Source organism: Denticeps clupeoides, chromosome 2 (assembly GCF_900700375.1).
Source record: "Denticeps clupeoides chromosome 2, fDenClu1.1, whole genome shotgun sequence".
NCBI lineage: Eukaryota > Metazoa > Chordata > Actinopteri > Clupeiformes > Denticipitidae > Denticeps > Denticeps clupeoides.
In genome coordinates this window covers 2659031-2680652 of record NC_041708.1, presented here as the reverse complement: position 1 = coordinate 2680652, position 21622 = coordinate 2659031, and the positions used below count along the sequence as shown (strand labels likewise).

The 21622-nt window shown below is 45.7% G+C and overlaps 2 protein-coding genes across 6 annotated transcripts in view; one reads left to right on the top strand and one right to left on the bottom strand.

The window, feature by feature from the left end:
- Positions 1-16408, bottom strand: part of LOC114770341 (PH and SEC7 domain-containing protein 1) — a 43324-nt gene extending 26916 nt beyond the window's left edge. Inside the window, exons 1-7 of one of the 5 annotated variants that reach the window (XM_028964188.1) lie at positions 16247-16408; positions 15848-15946; positions 6123-8326; positions 5533-5650; positions 4872-5397; positions 3992-4456; positions 152-343 (exon numbers count right to left, since the gene is read on the bottom strand). In XM_028964188.1, the coding sequence (XP_028820021.1) occupies positions 152-343; positions 3992-4456; positions 4872-5397; positions 5533-5650; positions 6123-8141 (3320 nt within the window). In that variant the 5' untranslated portion in view covers positions 8142-8326; positions 15848-15946; positions 16247-16408. Of the gene's footprint in view, positions 1-151; positions 344-3991; positions 4457-4871; positions 5398-5532; positions 5651-6122; positions 11107-15847; positions 15947-16246 lie in introns of those variants that run through there. The other 4 variants (XM_028964197.1, XM_028964220.1, XM_028964205.1 and 1 more) reach the window with 4 other exon arrangements.
- Positions 16409-17435: 1027 nt separating this feature from the next.
- Positions 17436-21278, top strand: LOC114784390 (elongation of very long chain fatty acids protein 6-like). Its single transcript, XM_028969744.1, has 4 exons — positions 17436-17600; positions 18397-18528; positions 18844-18995; positions 19807-21278. The coding sequence occupies exons 1-4, from the start codon at positions 17506-17508 to the stop codon at positions 20232-20234; spliced, it is 807 nt and encodes a 268-aa protein (XP_028825577.1). The 5' UTR covers positions 17436-17505; the 3' UTR covers positions 20235-21278.
- The last annotated feature ends 344 nt before the right edge of the window (positions 21279-21622 follow it).

The following is a 21622-nucleotide window of genomic DNA, read 5'->3' as shown; positions in this document are numbered from 1 at the left end:
CAGAATGGACGTGTGATCACAGCCACACCCACTTATACAAAATTCACCCTACGAGATGAACCCCTGTGTGGAATCAGACATGTTCAAAGGTTCATGTATTTTTCTATGTTCATGTATGTTATTTTGTGTGTGAGGGTCTCAGGTCACTCACTTCTTGCTCAGGTGACGAGCCACATCGGACTTGCGGAACCCATCAAGGTTGAAGAGTCGCTTGGCCAGGCGCTTGGCAGCCTCCATGTCAGCACGATTACCATTGGTCAGCGTCTCATTGCTGCCCAGTCCGAGTCGATCGCTGAGGTCCTGATTCAGTTCTGGGTCTGCACCAGAACGAATTACCTTCTCCCTGAACCAGGAAGTTACAGGAAATTAAACTACTTAGAACTATTTAGTACAATCTATTCAGTTTTCAGTTACTGGATTTCCAGCAACATTAACAGCTATATTTGGTGTGCTGTATATATAAGGAGTGTTCTCCAGTTCATAAATCAGAGATTTTCTCCATGTGTGTTGCGTATTGTCGGTGGAGGAATTAAAACGTCCAAAGTGCGGAATCATGCTCATAGGTCTTGTGTTTATTATGACTATATGTTCATTTAACAGCAGCAAAAAAAGTCACATGCCTAAAGTCACAGTTCCTGCATCTCCAAGGACGGTGGGCATCAGCCACAAGACCACCCATCACCAACTATCATCCCACTATAACCAGTGTCGGTGCAGTCTTGAGATAGTCCCATACGGGGCAGTGGCAGCCTAGCGGGTAAGGAAGCGATCCCTGCAATAGGAACCCAGTTCTAAGGTCCTCTTGATCAAGGTACCTTCCCCAAACGTCCCCTTCCCGGGCGCCTGTCATGGCTGCCCAGTGCACATTTCATTGTGTGTCACTGTGTGCTACGTTGTGTATCACAATCACCTCACTTTCACTTACCAGAATCATATCTAGTCATCAATGCTCCCCTAAACTGAATTTCCATGAGTGCCTATTATTGGATATAGATGTTTTTTATTGTGTGCGTTTTTTGCACCTGCATGATGGTCCAGACATTTGCACCACTCGCATCTCAGATTTCACCCAGCCCTGTTCCAAGATCTGGAACAGTCTGGAAACTTCCCAGCAACTCTGTCGTAACGCTGTGTAAACTAGGGCTGGGCCAATAATGCATTTTTCATTATAGATTATTGTGCCATTAAATATCTACAGCATTGCGTGACATCAGCATGAGTCACAGTACTGCAGAAGAATGTGATCAAGTGAACGCAAGAACTGGCATTATTTATTCAAAACGAAATATCAATATTAAATGAATGAAATGGAATTGAAAAGGAACCAAAGAAGTGTGTCCGAGTCTGGAAACTGCACCAACCAGTTCTCTGTACAAATCCACACCACACACACACACACACACACACACACTGGATCTCCTTGTCCACACTCTAAAGACACGCAAGCTGGAAAACAAAGGGAACACTGAGGAAACGCCTCCGTCATATTTACCTTGTTCAGCTCGGCTCTTGTGTTTACTTCTATGTGTCTTAATACTCTAAAACACACACACACACACACACCTGGAACAGCTGGGGACAACAGGCTACAGCGTTGGACCTGGAGACAGAGTGGTGTTTACCTCCGTCGTGGGTAGAGGGCGGGCGCACGCCGGTCCACTGGTGGCACCACGTGCCAGCTGAGCACCGAGTGGGCTCTGCACACGGAGGCCTGGTGCCCATCTCGGACGGAACGTTTCAGAGAAGCAGCTCTGGCCCGGTGGCGTCCGGCGTGGCGCGGCGCCGACCCCCGACCCGACTGCATCGCCGCCTCCGCCGCCCGCCTCATCACCTGAGCTCGTTACCCACCGTCCGGAGCGCACATTTCCAGAGTTTCGCCAGACTTTCCCAGGCTGTCGGCACTCCGCTCCGGCTCCGCTCCGCGTGTGAGCGAGAGTTTACTTTCCCCTCCCTGCCCCTCCGCCCCCCTCTCCGTCCGCCCCCACCCTCCCTCTGTAAATGTTGACAGCGTTTCCCAGCTGACCTTGAGCTGCCAGCTCAGCCCAGAAAAAAATCTGAAAGCCCCCGCTGAAGAACTCGCTCTGTTCCTCTGGTTCCATCAGTGACTCAAATATCCGCCGTTTTCTGAGGTGACACAGGGACAAGAATTCAAAAAGAAAACCTGACCGAAATAACGATACTCCGATTTTACTCAGTTTTAACCAGCCAGACAACTAGCCTGCTATGATGCATGTGGAACACTAGTTGACATTTCGGAACAAATGTACATACATGGAAATCCTGCAAAGGCTTTAAATGAAAATAAACTAGAGTAGAATTATTGAAAACACATACATTTTCCTTCATTTTCACAAGGAGTCTTTAAAGTAAAAGATCTTTGCAATTTTAAGACTTTGTGTAATACGGCCATATTTGTTCTGTGGTAATGTCCATGTTTAGACAGGAACAGAAAATATATGAGGTTCACTAATAACAGTAAGTGATTTGTTGAGATCATGTACACAGCGGACACTTCTGCTGGTCCCCTGCACCCGGAAGGGGACAATAGGCCTCTGTCTCACATAAACTATTTCAGACAGGCAGATGGGACAAGCTGGAATTCCAGAGTTAATGAACCTCGTAGCCACGGTGGGATCTGTCCACGCTCTGACTCCTGTCCCATCCAAAGGACGTCTCGCTACCACCCTCATTTAGTCTGAGTGCTGATAGACACCAGCCCGCTGCAGTCAAAGGGTCTCTTTGTGCCGCTCGGGGCGCAGCAGGTGTTTTGGAGAGTGTGCCGTGAGTTGGTGCAGGGGGGTCACTGCCAAGCACCACCAACAAGCAAGCCTCGGCGCTGCAGATTTCCTGCGGCGCAGCTACTCTCCCCCGCACATGGCGGAAAATAATCAATTTTATCAGATTACATGAAACACCGAAGATTGTTAGGGACGGTTAGAGCATAAGATGCTCGTGTTTTCCATTCTGGCCGGTTACAGGCAGTTCTCTGTCGCCACCTAGTGGTCCAGTGTGCAAACACATTTCAGCACGTTACATCAGCGAGGAGCAGACTACTTATTTTAATGTGAAAGCAAATATAGACGAGGTGAACCTGTAAACGGAAGCTTTTCAGGTGCTGATAATTCATAAAAAAGACTATATAGCGTATAACAGTAAACAAGTAAACTGAGGTATAATTTGAGTATGAGATTGAGATCAGCCACGACTCTAAACCCATTTACATGTTAAGTAAGACCTGATAAAAATAAACAGCCTTTTTGTTGAGCGGTGCTGCTTCCACTACAGTGGTGCAGTTATGACTGGGTCGAGACTGAATCAGCTGAGTCAGCCAGCACACAGCCTTCAGAAGGTCATACACCCAAACACACGCCATACACTGGAACTATAGACGCAGAGCCATCCTCAGAGTTCACCCATCCACCCATCAACTATACTTGCTACTGGAATAGATAGTTTTTAATGTATAGAGTATTTTAATATTAGCTGTTCACTTAATAAAGTCTCTGTTGCGTTTGTCTGATCATTTGCATGTGTGTTAAGTGTTTTTGTGTTTCCTAAAGAAAACTTTCTGCATGATTGTTAAATTCTGTTGGTTCAGGAAGGACACCATGGAGGACTGCTGGATTCTATTGCTATTATTTCTTTTAATAAAAGCATTCAAGCCCCCAAGTTTACATTGGCAATGCTCTGAGAAAGTATTCTTTGTGGCCTTTTTATTTTTTTAAGTCTACCTCTGACATTACTTATTTTGAAATTTGAATTTTATTTTGTAATTTTGAGAGCAATAAACATGTATTGAAATGTTAAGAAAAATATTTTTTTTTCATCCACATATGTAAATGAGAATGTATAGATTACTATATTAGCCAATTAATGTGGAAATAATCGAGAATCAGATCGAATCAAATTGATTTGAGAAAACAAAGATTGATCATTTAAAAATAATAATTTTGCACAGGCCTAATAATTTTGCTGTTAGTGTCCCACTAACCTGGGAAAGGACAGAGATGGGTTGCTTTGCCAACTCTGGCCAGCCCTGGCGCCGCCCCTCAGGGTGTCATCCGAGCCACTGCTGAGCCTCTCACTCGATGGGGCGCGGGTGGCGTCCGAATCAACGGTCACAGTCAGGGCCGATTCGGACAGGCTGGGCATCTCGATGTGAGCCAGTGGAGCAAAGCTGAGCTGCGCAATCTGCCGGGCGCTGTTGCAGTAGTGGGCCTGAGCCTCGGGGTTCAAAGTTGGGAGGTCAAAGGTAAAGGCAGGTGAAGGAGTGCTGGGCGTCCAGAGTTCAGCGCTGTCCAGGCTGCTGCAAGACGTCCCCTTGGCACGCTGAGACTCCATGATGCTCTCAAAGTGGCGACTGAAAGAGTCAAGAATGTTGCCTGGGCTCTGAGACGGCTCTGTCACCAGGATGGGGGACTTCAGGGGACGGGGCTCATCATAGACATCCAAAGACCTGTAGTGTATAACAGCAGGTTCAGGTGCTTTTATTGCCATTCAGGTGCATAATTGCCAATTCTCAGACTAAAACCACTTTAAAATGAATCCTGCTGACCCCCACTGAAACCAGGTACCACTGGACCACAGATGTCATTTTCAGCTCACTGTGCCTTTAAAAAGGAATTTGGTTGTTATCTGTGTCTCAGAATTATCATAACGGGTTAGTCATTACATAATCACCTGAGAACTTAAGTGTGCATCACTAATTCTCTACACAAATTTAATAAAATAAATGCATATGTGATTTATTATTGTTTTGCGTTATGATGGGCTCACATGTTCTTACTTGTTTTGTCAAAGTGAACAATTCCTGGATACCTTCAGATATAATGCAAATAATTTCAATAGTTGTTTGTGTGTGTGGGTTTCACCTCTTCAGGAGCATGCTGAAAACTTCCTCATCCTCTTGATTGGCTCGTTGTCTCTTTCTGTCCCCCTGCATTCTCACACTGGCCCAGCTGGCCATTCCTTCCTCATCCTCCTCATTTTCATGTTCTTCCTCCTCATCCTCTCTGTCCATCCCGTTGTATGTTATGATGGCCAGTGGGCTGTTTCCTGCCGCTGGGGTCCCCAGGATGCTGCGGTTGCTGCCAAAGGCTGAGTCTCCGTCATCATGCTCCGCCCGCAGCACCTCATCGATGTCCGTCTCCCGGTAACAGCGAAGTGGTACGGCGTCCAGGTCCGTCTCTGAGTATTTCAGTGTCCTCCGGATGATGCCTGCTTTGGGAGAGCTCCCAGGAGGTGCGGGGGGCGGGGTAACAAGCTCCACCTCCACATGCTGGACGTCATGATTGGCCCTGAGCGGAGCCATTTCCAGTGGGAGGGATGTGGGTGGGGTTGGAGTGGGAGATTCACTGGAGTTACCACTAGGAGGAGCTGTAGGGAGCTCTAGTGGATCTGGCCATAAAGATGTGTTGGTCAGATTAACAAGATGAAGTGTTTTGTGTATATTAATAAAATAACTGAGATGTAAATAAGTAACAGAACCGAGGCACTGATAAATGAACATTGAATAAGTGAGATAATGCTCACTTTTATCTTTGTTAGCAGCATTATCTTCAGACGGCGTCCCAAACAAGAACTCCCACTTAGCACGAGCAATCTTCTGACAGTGCAGAGAAGGTCCAGGTATGACAGAGCCACTGTCCGACTAGAAAACAGCAGAACACATAGAACATACATGCTCTGGAATTCCTCACTAGCTGTGTCTGATAAGGAGGTTCGGTAGAGTATTCAACAAATGTAGTCTGGAATGATATTTTACAGAGGCCACAAGGGGGCGATATAGAAACTATTCACAAGGGTGTGATAAAAACCTTTGTACAATGAGGCTATATAAAATCTCGTATAGTATGCTAGATTTCAACTGCACAACTTTCAAGGTCATTGGATCACTGAATAGTTCACGCTAAACAACTTTGTGACATGAGTGTTAAGGATTGATATTGCTGGGGGCCACATACCCCTAACTGGTCTATTGAGTTTCCAAAAGAATATTTTATCATGAGGCAAGAAAATTACACATCTCTCTGACAAAACAGGATCACTCAGAAAAAACAATTTGCTTGCGCAATCAGTATCAGGCAATGCACACTCAAGCACATGCTGGGGCCTGTATTCACCTGTATTCCTGAGGTGGCATGGCCAGTCTCGTTGCTCTGCTGGCTGGAATGGCTGGACTCAGGCGAGACACAGTCTCTGTCCCCCAGACTGCCTGTCACTCCACTGGAACTCCTCGATGACCCTGGTGCCCTGTTCTGCTCCTCTCCACCTCCGTCCTGTCCCCTAGCTTGTTGCTCTGCTTGATCCTCTTCCTGGTGGAGCTCCAGAGCCACTGGCCCGAGTAGAAGCGCTTCCCTCCTCCGCTGCTCTGCCTGTTTCTGTTGTCGCACATCTGAGGGTGTGGGTGGATCAAGGAGAACTCCACCTTCCCCTGCAACCTGTGATGAGCCCCATTGCTGCCTTGATGTCCAACTCACTGGCACCTGATCCTCTACTTCCTGGCCTATAAAGAACCGCCGGGCCACCTCTATACTACCCCTGCTGGCCCACCCATAGCCGACATCACAAACCCTCTCTGTGCTTGGGAACCAGGACTCCCCTGTGTACTGTGGAGTCTGGTGGCGATGCAGGGTTGGGCTATCTGAAGGCCTCAGTTGTCTGGGATCTCGCATGGGGGACCCGGTCTCAACCTGACTGAGTGACGTCCGCAGGAGTCGAGAGGGCATGGCAGGGGATACCGGGCTGCCATTTTCAGATAAGATGCAGTAATGCAGTGGGGACAGAGTAGACTGGGGGTCCCCATGACCTGTCATATAATGCGCTGGTGATTTGGGCCACTGGAGTGGCAGAAAGGACAGGTTTTTGGCCGGCTGGTGATTGCTTGTGTTAGGGTCTTGTGTGCCATTAACAGGGATGTTCATCTTTATTGCTTGGTGCTGTGTAGGTGAAGATTGTGAGGAGCAGTACTTGTTGGATTTGTGTTCATACTTTGACCTTCCAAACTCTGCTGAGCAACCCAGGACATTGGGTGGCGAAGAGTTCCTAACCTCCTTAAAAATGACAGAAACCTTTTGGGCCTCTTCCGCCAACCTATGCGCAACTACAGGACTGGTAACTGGAGATGCCAACAGGTTGCCACTCAGCTGGTTCATGCCTTCTGACAACTTGTTGCTTTGGCCACCGCAGCTGGTCAAGCTCTGTTGGAACACTGTACACTGGACACTCTGTGAGTCATCAACAGTTTGATGTGTTGTACTTTTATTGTTATGGTAGCCTGATTTTGTCCAATGCTGCGCCTGAGGAGGAGGTTGGTGCAGCGTCGGACTTGTTGGAAGCCCACTTGCAGAGCCACGTCTGTCTGCCACCAGACCGGCAGCAGGTACATGGCTGGAACTGCGAATTATCACGGGAGAACCTTCCCACGATTGGCATCGGGATCGGTGGGTTGCCTGGGCATACCGGCACTTCAACTGAGGGGAGCCAAACTCCTCCAGCGCCCTCTCAGTGGCAAGTTGGCCAATGGAATACACTGCGGATCGTTGGTGGCTGAGTAATTGGCTCTGCTGGTGGGTGTTTGATGTGCAGAATGCCAACTTCGGGCTGCCACTGCAAGAAGAGTCTGGACTGCTGAACCAGACAGGGTCACTGAGCCTTTTCCGGATATGGGAGGGTGTTGGCGACACCTCTTGGTTGGCACACACTGTACCCCTTACAGTTTTTATGTTGGACTTTTCAATGTAGCTGAAGGTGACCACAGAACGTTTTCCATCCTTCATACCCTCATGTGGATTGTATCTGCTGCACATTGTTGGTGTGCCTGTCGCTTGCCTAGAGGATGGGGGTGTGTGGAAGTGGACTGGCTTGTTCATCAAACCCTCAGTCACCTGTTCTGGAGCATCATGGAAGTAGCTGCATCGTGGTTGAAGGTGGCCAGAGGCTGAGGGCTTGGCCTGCTGGTGGAGCTGGAAGGTGACTGAGGGTTTGGAGGGGGTTTTGGATGGCCTGGTACATGTGGAAGACAGCTGTGTTAGCATCTCAGCAGCCATGTCCTGGGGTGTGGCCAAATCACCCTTCCCATCAGACTCTGGGACAGGGCGCACCTCGACATAGAGCTGAAGAAATTTACCTGACTGAGACATGACCTCAGAGTATTCCCAGAGACTGAGGAAAATAAAGGGTGATCCGCTGATCTTTCTGTTCTCCTTATGGGTTTCTCTTGTTAGTGGGAGCGGCCATTAGTTATGCAGTTCATCCAGCCTTGTGTGGGTGGGTGTGGCAAAAATAGACGTGTGACCCATCTTTGCCAGGGAAAAACCTATTCCTCCTGTAAAAGGTGTGGTGGAGCACAAGAACAGAAAACGAAAGATTACCTTGGTGTTATTATTCATTAGTAAACTGCTCTGGATGTCCAATAAATAATGTAATGAGTGGTAAATTTGGCTTATATGACGAGTAAATCCGCTGTCACTTGAAGACAGAAATGTGATAATACAATCAGAAAGGCAACATTCGACATGACAAATCATCTGACCACACTTCTGTTCTACTGGAAACAGCAACTATGACATGAAAATTTACCTACACATGTTACATGTTACTAGATATTGTTACTTTCCAAGTATGCATCATGCAAACTTTAAAATGTACAGATATGGGGTTGATTACTTGATAAATGAGGAATGTGTGTATTATTTATATGTCTTTGTGCATTCTGGAGAGGACCTTGTGCAGACCAGCTCTCTTTTAGCAGAGCTGATAGGTCTACCTACCTAGCAACCTTGAATGCAAACACCACATTTCACTTTATTTTACACCGGTCAAAGGACCTTGTACCTCTCTAGAGGGAAATAAAATGACCAGAGATATAGAGGCATTGCAGTCTTTTGAAAATCCCCCCGAGAGTATCCTATATGAAAGTAATCTCAGTCGGTGAACTGAGAGTGAGAAATGGCTCTATCTCACTAGGTCTAAAGCCGGGGCCTCAGACTACCAGCACTATTGATTTTTTCTGCAGTGTTAAAAACAGATGAATCTGTAACTGGACATCCTTGTTGGTCTTCTGCTAAGACAGGAAACATGTATAAAAAGCCACACAGAGGAACATGGTCCCTCTCACTTAGAAGCTTTTTTAAGAAAAGAAAAAAATGTAATAAATCAGTGCATCTGAGCTAATGCATCGCGTTATAAACAACATTAAAATGATCATTCAAAATATTGATTATTAGGTAAGTAGATAAGTGGGTATTTTATGACTTCACCATAAAAGTGTGGCCCAGAGCCCAGAAGTGTCCAGAGGCTCAAATACCTGCAGCAGCAGTGGGGGAAGTAACATTATAACATCAACTGCTATGTTGCAAAAGTCATTAAACATAAATAACATCATAAAAGGATTACCTCAGCACAGACATTTGATCGATAATGCAACATAAACATTAGATTAGTACGGTTATTAGATTTCAGCCTTCACACACACACACACACACACACACACACACACACACACACTTTCCCAGAAGAACCGATAAATCAGCAAAGACATAATCACTGTAGACCAAAATGCAGCACCCAGAAAACAATCTTATACCAGCGGAGGAATACTGCTTACACAAATTGACCATTAAACATGTCACATGAAATATAACTGTTAGTTATAGCTATAAAGATCTAAAAACATATTTTGCGTAAATTTAGGAAAAATTATGCGATAACAGTCAATTCTGGCTTGCGCCTAAAATGTGTCACTGTTTAATTAATATGGTGTCTCTTCCAGAAATGTCCAACACTGCAAAAGTCAGGAGACCTTGTTTGAAACCTTCATCCAAGTGCTTGCTTGGTTCCTGGTCTGCGCCAAGTGTGTGTGTGTGTGTGTGTGTGTGTGTGTGTGTGTGTGTGTGTAGTGGGGGGGGGTGCTCAATATTAGGTGGGTGGTCATTTTATCTTATTGTTGGTGGTAGTGTATGTATGTAGAGACACTTCCACGGCTCCAGTTATTCATGATGGATCCATGGCATTTTACCGCGTGTTTATAGGCCGAATTGTGCATAATTAAGCTGCTGCCAGGACGGCCGTCGGGAGCTAATATTATCCCCCACGCTGCCGGGTGCAGGGGAACAGTGAGCAGGCTAATATTAGAACCCTGCGGCGTCTCAAGGCTTCCGAAACATGGCGATTCATATGACTCATGTGAGAATGATAATGACGTTCATTTTTCTTAATCTACTGACCTTCTTCGGATTTAATTTTTGCTTCCCATACACAGTTCCACGTCACAACTTCAAGTTCTACAGTCTAGTCCTAAAACTGTTTATCTAGGTCAGGGTCATGGAGAAGCTGGACTCTCTCCCACCTTCCCAAATCATGTGGCATGAAAAAGGAAACCCAGTCACAGAAGCACAAATTGCTCCACCAGACTTGTGATCTTCCATCCTACAGGATTCAGGTTCTAATCCCTGATGACCCTAGAAGCCCTGCAGGACTTGCATGTCCCTGAAAGTCTGCACCCACAAAATATACAAAAACATCAAAACATGCATCACAACATCACAATGACCAATATAAGACACGGTGATGGCTGTGAAGTCTGCATCAGTGCGTTGTGATGCCTACTTTACTTTAACTTTAATGTTGTGCGTTCGGGTATTGGTTGGCCATGTATCTGCGGATGCAGAGGACATGAAATTTCCATTTTTATTTGTTTTGTTATCTCGAGATAACAATTTGTAAAACAAACAAAAGTTGACAAACAAAAAATTTTTATCTCAACTTAATTTTCTCTTATATTTGACGTGAGACCAGCGTTTTCAAGCAGGTGTGTTCTAAGATTTCTGGCAACGGTGCAGGCAGTTTTAAAATATATTGCCTTACATCGATTCATGTCTTTTCACCCGTGAAAGCGTAAATGTGACGGTAAAGATGTAACCCCCTAGGTCTCATAAACAAAAATTGTCTTTTGCTGAAAAGACAGTGACACTGAAATCACTTTATGTCTGCTGGGACTTTAAAAGCCCTTAATGCAGGGTGGTAGTAGCCTAGTGGATAACACACTATGAACCAGAAGACCCAGGTTCAAATCCCACTTACTACCATTGTGTCCCTGAGCAAGACACTGAACCCTGAGTGTCTCCAGGGGGGGACTGTCCCTGTAACTACTGATTGTAAGCCGCTCTGGATAAAGGCGTCTGATAAATGCTGTAAATGTAAATGTAACGAGAAACGTAACATCTAGTCATGTGACATTACGACAGTATGGTTGATATTTAAAGTGATGCATCGTTCCCAGAATTCTTCTCCACCAACTGGATTCACACAAGCAGTGACAAGAAAACTCCGCCAAACACGTCGGGTCGGTCTGAGATTCCATTGTCGAGTCTGCAGAGCCCTGCGGTCAAACAACATCTAACCAATCAGTCTCGTTTACTGACACCCACCCAGTAAACATGATTTGTGTCACTTTACACAGACTACTACAGAATGTTACAGTAATAAACACACACAAATACACTGCACTCAGCATTATGTAAAAGGTAAAAATGTACAAAAAAATTAAAAAATGTACAATTAGCAAACCCCCCCCCACACCCACACACACACACAAAAAAAGCCATCTGATCCACGCGGCCTTTATTTTTTTTTATCCCACATAACTTCTCTCCCAGTCTTCGGATTTACAGTGGCGACGCCCCGCTCCTCAGGCTCCACCCACTTGCTCTGCCTTGGTAATTAAAGGGTGTTTGCCTCAGACGGGACTACTGCCGGCAAGGCGACAGGTCTGATGTTGGGAGGGCACCTCATTTTTCCACATTGCAGTTGGTCCCTCCCCACTTCAGCAAGTTCAAACGCTGACCCGAACAGTGGCTGTGCTTTCACTGTGAGCAAAATAAGCCGAAAAAAAAAAACAGACAGACAAGTTCACCTACTGGATGACAACGCTAATAATACACGGCAACAATGCAGGTAACTAGCAAGCAAGTTACTGTTCTGAAAATCCAGGACACAAATGCAAGGACCACTGAGGTATCTTCCCCACACACTGCTCCCCGGGCGCCTTTCACGCTGCCCACTGCTCACTAAAGGTGACGGTTAAATACCGATGGCACATTTTGCTGGGTCACAGTGTGCTGTGCTTGCTGTGCTTCGCGATCACTTCACTTTCACTTTCTTTCTACACAGAAAACAATCATACACACACACATGCACCCAACCTTCTTTTTGCCCTGTAACAGGATCTGTAATAGACCTATTTAAAGCCAAATAGCATTGAAAGGATCCAATTAAATGGATTGACTGCAGTGCCGTTGCAATTACGCCTGTCTATTAACATTCCTGCCAAAATTTGACGACTAAAGACGTCCCCAGAATATCTAATGTCTCAGATCCTCCCCATATCTCTTCATGGACGGGACAAATCTGTGGCTTCGGTACAATAATGTCCTCATTTCATCTGCCGATTGGGAAAACCGTGTGTTGCTGTGGAAAACGGCGAAATGTTGGGCTCCTCAGACAAATCTAGCACCAAGCCTGGCCTGGATTAAATGATCCTCGCAGGCCACTAATATGTGAAAAAAACGTAACACGGTGACAGGGAGGGAGACGGGATCTATCTGGCAGCGGTCTCTAACACGCCCGGTTTTAATTAATCACACTTAGCAGGCTGGCTCCCGTCTGCAGCTGAGCCAGCTGGAAGAGGCCGAACCCCGAGCAGCTCATTATGGAGAAGCTAATGCGTGTCATCAGGCACACACCCCGCTGCCTTAAAAGGGCAAAATGACCCGATTTACTGCATCCTGCCCCGTCCTGAAATAGGAGCCCTGTCCCCCCTGCATCCAGGATCATGCTCCTGCTTCAATTCGTACCACACAAATTCACATACAGGCCTTTAAACACCAAGGGAACGGTATCAAAGCATCATTTGTTACACATTTCAAATATTGGCCCCATAAAATCTGAGCCAGGCCTGCTGGAACTTGAATAATTTACAAGAATGTTTGCTCTAATGACGGCATCACTAGTCTGCAGCAGCCAACTACAGACCAGGGATGGGCAAAATTCGTTTAAACACTGAATACTGAATATATATATCACACTCGTAAACGCATCCTGCCGTGTATTCTGGTACATAAAACGGTGAACAAACAAACATATTCACTTTCAATACAATTACATAACACAATTCATTCTTGATTTTGAAAAAGGAGTAGGCAACTTATTTGGCCACACCCCTTTCATGTAATATATCACTTACGTTAAAGAAACGAAAAACTTCTACTAGAATACATACTTCCGTTATATTACATTATGTACAGGGTTATTACATATTATATGAAAAGAATTTCCATGACTTTTCAATGACTCAAAGGCAAATTTTCATGACCATACGTTAACTGTGCAAATGCGAAGAAAGAAAAAAAATTGCAAAAACTCAGATTTACCAGAATTCTTTTAAACTAAACTCACGACTACCCTAAAAAGCCGAACTTAGTGTTTCTTCCTCCAGCGCGAGCCAGAGTAAAATGGAGCCCATTAGGTCATCAGCTGTAATTTAAACGACTTTTAAAAGGAGACACTTGGCTGAGAAATTTCTGGAACATGGAAGCAACACACGCAGCAGCAAAGATACTGCAGACCTGCGCTTTTAAACATGGTAGTTTTACCTTCAGACAATAGTCTCTTGCACAATCTTAAAGGAACCAAGTACTTCATGTCATTTACTACATATAGGTGGTAGTTGCCTAGTGGGTAACACACTCGCCTTTGAACCAGAAGACCCAAACCCCACTTACTACCATTGTGTCCCTGAGCAAGACACTTAACCCTGAGTTGCTCCAGGGTGCAGCAACTCACTGTAAATGTCGTAAATGTCATACAATCACCTGTCAATCCAATTTAAATTACTTTTCCCGAATGTTATATGTTATACTTAAAACTTTTCAAGGCCTGAAAAATTCTCTTTTCAAATTCTGACTGCAGGGACCCTGTATGTACATCATAACTTTTCATAACTGCTTAGTCTGGCCACGGGACGGGGACTCACCTGGGGTGGGGCACCACACACACATACCATTCACTTACCCTCACACCTACGGACAATTCACCTAGTGTGTGTGCCTTCAGGTGGTGGGAGGAGACCGGAGAACCCGGAGGAAACCACACACACGAGGATTCAAACTCACTACCTTGGCTACGTACCTAAACGCAGCGCCACCATGCAGCCCGCATATGAGAAATGCACTATATAAATAAAATTAATTATTAATGTTATTAGAGGTGTGAGCCTTCACTGGTCTCAATATTCAAATCAAGTACAATGATCACGTCAACAAATTGATTAATCTCGCGATGCATCTCGGCAATTTTTGTACATTTTGTAAAAAAAAAGTTAAGTGATTGTCATACACAGCAGCACAGTGCACACGGTGAAATGTGTCCTCTGTATTTAACCATCACCCTTGGTGAGCAGTGGGCATCCATGACAGGCGCCCAGGGAGCAGTGTGTGCGGACGGTACTTTTCTCAGTGGCACCTTGGTGGATCGGGATTTAAACCAATAACCTTCTGATTACAGGGCCACTTCCTCCCATCCAAGTAGTAACCAGGCCCGATCCTGCTTAGCTTCCGGGGTTCTCAGGGTGGTATGGCCGTAAGTGTCTCAAGCGGCTCAAAGGGCTCATGCCTTGCATCTAAACATCTGAAGGACAACGGTTATCCCTCTCCTCAGTCTTGTCATCGAGACACGACTTTCTGTGTTGTGTTGGAAAGCTTCTGGTGCAAACTTTTTAATCTGAGGACAGCACCTTCCCGCCAAGTAAAATCAGCCATTTACTTGCATTCTGATACTTGCGGCGCTCCCTGAATAGCTAACTGAGTCGTGGCCTTTTCTGCAGAAGCACGTCTGTCACAAGCGCAGCACGGCCCGCTGTGAGCATCCGGAACTAAAGCAGGTCATCGGCACGCTGGATGCTGAGGTGCATCATGAAACTCCTTACAGCGAGCAGGCGTGCAGACCATCACATTGCAGCAATTTCATCATGTAATAGCTGGATAATCATACTTTGGAAAAAGATTTTTAAAAGGATCTAAATCAAGGTTACGGAAAGGCAAGAGGAAAAAAAAGGAACATCTGCATTTGTGGGAGGCGTTTGGCACAGATGAATGATAGAGGACACACTTCCTCAGCCAAACAATTACACACACACACACTCACACACGCACTCACATCACTCACATCAAAGGTCTTCCAGCCTTTTACGGACACATCTGATGGGGTTTCAAATTCTGCGGTAGTCATGTGTTTGTGATGAACAGCAAACAGGTTCATAGTGGTCACCAAAGTGGGATACAAACCTGCACCCCAAGACAATAGTGTGACCCCCAATCTTAGAAGCATGCACCTGAAAATTAGTGAAGTTCTGGATTTAGGGTGGAGATTGTGCTGATTCATGGTACAGGGTCCAGAAAACAGATAATCAAATCATAATAATACAGACAGTGTTAATAACACCATTACAGTACGTCACTTTTCATATCAGATGTTAAAAATGACCGGAAAAGACTAGGTAGGCGGGCAATGTCAGCATCTAAACTGTAAATATTCTCACATAAATACATTCGTCCACTACTACTGAATAATCTTGAAAACATTGTAAACCACCTGTTATATGTGACTGTATTTTATATATATTCATTTACAGTAAATATAAATATTTTTTTCTAGATGTTAGCGTAATTGCATCTTAATGGATAAATAAAAAAGGTCACGAATGAGCTTTATCGTCGTCAAAGCAGGTCATTCGTGTCACAGCTGGACACTGGAAATCCATGAACGTGCACATGCCGTGTCCGATAACGACCTCTGCTCCGCCGTGGAGGATGCGGTGACCCCCTCGGGACCGATGCAGCCATCAACCCCACTTCACGTGTGCCATGACTACAGTGACACGAAGATGCACCTGCGATCAGAGATATGATGAGTCACACCTCCCAGACTCCGATCTGCAGCCAAGAACGTCCGATAAAAAAGACGTGACCTGTACGACAGTGAGTGTGTGCAACATTTGTCCCAACTGTGGAATGACGTGGGCATTAACCCAACTTGCAGGGTCCTGTGCGCGGTACGCGCGTGTGCTGTGCATGTTCTGCATGGTCTGCACGTTCCGACAGCACCGGCGAGAACCCGAACAAGAACCCAGGACGCGGTGCGAGAACGCGCACTGCGCGGGCTGCATGCGGCGGCGCGATGCGTCACTCACCGGAAGGACGCGGCCGACACGGGGCACCACGCTGGCATCACCGCGTCGGCGGCGGCGGCTGCGGCGGGTCCGTGGGAAGGGGCGAAGCGCGCTCCCGCGGCGGCCGGGACGCGTCTCTGCGGCACGCTCCCGCACGCTCGCGCGCCCCCAGCCCGAGCCGGCGCGAGCATGCCCAGTGGGCGCCGCGGGAGCGCGCCGGCTCGGGCGCGCGCGCCGCCGCCGGACCCGTCCGACGGGTGGGGCGCGCTTGGGGGGGGGTCGAGACTCAAGTTGTGCCGGTCGTATACAACACATGGTCGATCCGATGTATATCAGGAAAATGTCGTTTAATAGCTTGTTAATGATGACAGAGGAAATGATGACAGGATGAAAAAAGAAAAACGAGGCCGGTTAAATCCAAACATGATAGAGAACATTATGCACACCGTATACGTACAGTGCGAGAAAACATTTCACAGGCAGGAAGAGCCATCGTGTGGCTGTAACGTGTGATGTGCATGAAGAATCGGTTTAGTGATTTGGTTCGTTCACTTCATAAAACGCTTCGTGTTTTTTTCGGTTACGGATTCGTTCAGCAATCAAATACAAAACATATATATTTTAATGGGCATGCAAATACATAATAAAAACAAAAATTATGACTTGTTAGTGTTGGTAAAATGGGCAGACTGAGAGTTGGCAACCAACCACAGCGCAAGAGAGTGCAGTGATTTGAATCATAATGAGAGTCATTTCGGCAGGCGATTCAGTTCGTTCGTGAATCGCACGTCACCTGAATCAACCTTCTAAAGTGTGCTGAATCTTAACGTGCAACTTAATCGTATTGCACCTTGGCGTTTCTTATTTGTTTTAAATACTACACATAAAAAATTACAAAACTACAATTATCGTCCCCGCAAGGATTATAAAGGTACCGATTTTAAATAAACGTTTTAATCTATATAACAGTAGATCGAATATATATAACAATTCACAATAATTCAATTTGTATATTCTGAATTTGTATATTCTATTGAATATTGTATATTCTGCTAAACAATTTATTATTGCGACTAGTTAATCGTACATTTAGGATAGAAACGAACCCATAGGAAACAGCGAATTAACAGAGCCCGCCCGGTGCGTGACGTCACTTTCGTCTTTATACCGCCCGGTGCGTGACGTCACTTTCTCTTTTATACCACCGGGAGCGGGACGGCCGGGGAAGTTCGGGACAGTCTCCCTTCGCGCTCCGCGGGCTCCAGACCTCCTCTTTCGCCATGAACCGGTCCGGTCCCAGCCCTCCCCTGGCGGAGTACGAGTTCGAGCGGCGGTTCGACGAGAGCGGCGCGATCCGGTGGATGCAACAGAACTGGTGAGAGATTCCTGCGCGTCACCTGCGCGTCGCGGTACTTCCACCGGGCAGCGTTACTCTATTTCTCTCTCTCTCTCTCTCTCTCTCTCTCTCTCTCTCCCTCCCTCTGTCTCTCACTCTCCCTTTTTCTTTATTTCTGGTTTTACTCTTGATGCTCATTTTATCCTCACCAGTGTTATTCAGTGTTTTATTTCTTATATGTACAGCACTTTGGTGAACAGATTTCTGGTTTTGATAATTAATTATTATTATTATTATTCTCTCTTTGTCTCTCCCTCTCTCTCTCTGTCTTGCCCTCTCTCTTTCTGTCTCTCTCTCTCTTTGTGTGTGTGTGTGTGTGTGTGTGTTCGGCGTGTCAGTGACCTGTCCACGTTAAAATTCACAGTAATTTGACAGTAACTCCCTCTAGAAGTTTGCAATAATTATGTGATTATACGATATTCATTTATTCTCTCTCAAATGCTGTTTTGAATGTGTAATAGAAATATTTCTGTAAAAAAAAACATCTGTAAGGTGGCATAATCAGTAGCCATAATGAGGACGGCAAAGGTCCACACTGTCCACATGATATGGCAGCAAATATGAGACCACCTATGACGACCAATCACGTACGGAGGTGTAATACGTAAAAACGGGGTGCCAAGCCATTAAAAATGACTTTATGGTTCAGGAATAATTCAGTAAATCAGGTCCTGTTTGTCCTGTTGTTTTAGTTTATGTGCATCTAATTTGGACAACCTGTCTGTCTTGCATTGTTCTGTGTGTGTGTGTGTGTGTGTGTGTGTGCATTGGACAGGGACAAGTCGTTTGTCATTTGCTTTGCATATGCACTGTTCGTGTTTGCTGGCCGCCGTTACATGAGGGAGAGGCCGAAGTGGGACCTGCGGGGGCCACTGGCCCTGTGGTCACTCAGCCTGGCCATCTTCAGGTGAGGAACAACAGCCACTTTTCAATGTAACGTTTTGTTTTTCACTAACCAGTACTATTCAGATTACCCGAATTATTAATAATGTCTCATCTTGCGCGTACAGATGATCACATGATCACACGGTTACCTTTCTCATCAGCAATAAAAGCAGGTTGGCAGGTGTGATGCTGCTCCACAGAGTTTTCAGGCGTTATAACCTTTAAATGGGAATTTAGATGGGAAAAGGGGGTAGGTGCCTGACGGTGACAGAGCAGGTTTGAGGACTTTCGTGACACATTTCTGGTTTTTCTGGTGCCTCGACCCCCCCTTCTCCAGCATCCTCGGAGCTGTGCGGACCGACTGGTACATGCTCAACGTCCTGCAGCACAGCGGCTTCAGACAGTCCGTCTGTGACAGCGCCTTCTACCGCGCCCCGGTTACCAAGTTCTGGGCCTTCGCCTTCACTCTGAGCAAAGTGCCGGAGCTGGGTACGACACACCTCATAACCTCTTTATAAACACCCATATGTGTGTGTGTGTGTGTGTGTGTGTATATATATATATATATATATACATTAAAATATATTAAAACCCACTTGTTAAAAACGTATTTCAAATGAGTCTAACACTAACACACGCACCTGCACACATACTGCGCAAAATTAAAATAAAATTTCATCTAGCACTTAACAATTCCCCAGCATGTTATATTCCTGACAGGTTAGACAAGTTATCAGGACTCTTAGTTTTGTAACTCAACAACTATAGAAACCGAATTATGTAGAATTATGTAGAGCCAGTTTTCAGTAATTCTGAAATAATAAAAAATATTATATATAATAATTACCTATAAACATTTTAAAATTGGGTGGTAGTAGCCTAGTGGGTAACACACTCGCCTATGAACCAGAAGACCCAGGTTCAAATCCCACTTACTACCATTGTGTCCCTGAGCAAGACACTTAACCCTGAGTGTCTCCAGGGGGGGACTGTCCCTGTAACTACTGATTGTAAGTCGCTCTGGATAAGGGCGTCTAGTAAATGCTCTAAATGTAAAATGTAAAATGAAATCCACTGGAACTCAGGACTAATGGTTGCTGATGCCGGTCCTTTGTACACGTATGCAGATATTCAACATTGACAGGCATTTCTCATCGGAAAAAACGGCAAAACGTTTTAAACGGTGGCATGTAGTTAAGTTCCTTAAAGGATTACAGCGAGCGTTTTGGTGGGTGGGGAGGAGACGCTGGTGTTTAAATCCGCTTCATTGTATCACCATGACCTTTGACCCCACCTCCAGGCGACACCCTCTTCATCGTGCTGCGTAAGCAGAAGCTGATGTTCCTGCACTGGTACCACCACATCACCGTGCTGCTCTACACCTGGTACACCTACAAGGACGAGGTGGCCGGCGGCAGCTGGTTCATCACCATGAACTTCACCGTGCACGCCGTCATGTACAGCTACTACGCCGCGCGGGCCGCCGGCGTGAGGGTCCCGCGGGCCTGCGCCGTGCTCATCACCGCCTGCCAGATCCTGCAGATGGTGATGGGGCTGGCCGTGCTGCTGATGGTGTACGGCTGGATGCACGCGCAGCACTGCGCCTCCAACCTCTCCAACGTCACCTGGGGCTCTCTGATGTACCTCAGCTACCTGCTGCTGTTCGCCTCCTTCTTCTACGAGTCCTACCTGGTGGGCCCGGCGGCGAAGGGCCGCAAGGCGGAGTAGAGCCTGGACGCAGGTGTTCCCACACACACGTGCTTATACTTGAATAGAAACACACACTAGCTCTCGGTGTCGCCACTGTCCCACGCGTCACGTGAGAACCACTGGACAATCCTGAAATTATTTATTTCTTCATGCTGTGATGAGTCCTGTTGATAAAGACCAGGGTTAAATATGCACATTGCCAGAATGAAGGATGGCACAGCGCGCTCGCTGTGTGTGGAGCGTTAATAACATGCGGCGTGGTTTTGGTATGATAACGTGTTGGGTAAGACGGCGTGGCGTGAGCATGCTGCTGGTAAAATTGCACAATTCATGAACCGAATCTGCCTTCTTATCAACTTGTTTACGTGATTGTATTATCTTGCATTAATAATCTGTGTTTTTTGTGGGTCGTTGCATCTGTCCAGACACAACGGGGTCATTCTGGTTAAACGGGTGAACAGTGAAGCTCCGCCTCTCACGCGTCCATCTCCACGTACCAGGTGCATGGTGACAGAGCAAGATAAAATCAAAACCGGCTCTGAACTTTGTCTTTATGCAATAAATCTGCTTTTCTGTACGTCTGATCTCCACACATTGGATTCTCACCATGACAGCGTTGACCAGAATTGATCCACTGACTGAAAAAGGATTGATTGTTAAAAACATAACTAGGCATACATTATAATGAATAAACTTACCAGTCTTCTTTCAGATTTGTATTTTTTCAACACTCATATGCTGTAATGTCTTATATGGAAATGGACCATTTGGTTTTGTGATTTTATAAAACAGATTTGAACAAAAATGTGCAGTGGTAGTGGGTTTTCCCAGAGCTTGCACTGAATTCCACTCTGAGTGTACGTGTGCTCTGTAGAGCTGTGCTGTTCTTGCCAGATTTGGCAATAATGTCAATCACATCTGCGAGGGTGCTGTGACATTTTAGACAGGGCATAGGGCATGTAAAACAGCTCAGGTGCGTAGTGGGGAGGGGAAGTGAGTCTTTTTTTGCTACTAGAATAATATTGCTGTAAAAATAAACCTTTGGCTATGTTTTGCTCTCAAGGTTTTCTGTTTTCATTCTGTCTCTTAAGAACACTCCTGTGGAACAGTCCAGTGTGTGTGTGTGTGTGTGTACTGACATGAGCGTGACACACCAGTACAGGATTTTGTTATAATTTTAATCAACTGCAAGAAGCCTGTTGAACACTTTTTTACTTACACCTTGCAGACAATTCAGGTGAACTCTGAACTTCCATTAGATGTTAGAACAGCTGAGTCACTAAAAATCAAACGCAAACTAAAAACCTTCTTTTAAGAAATACTTAAATTAAATACAACTCTTAAGAATATTTATTGTTTTTAAAAAATGTTAGGTACTGAGTAAATAAAGTAAAGTAAAGTTATTA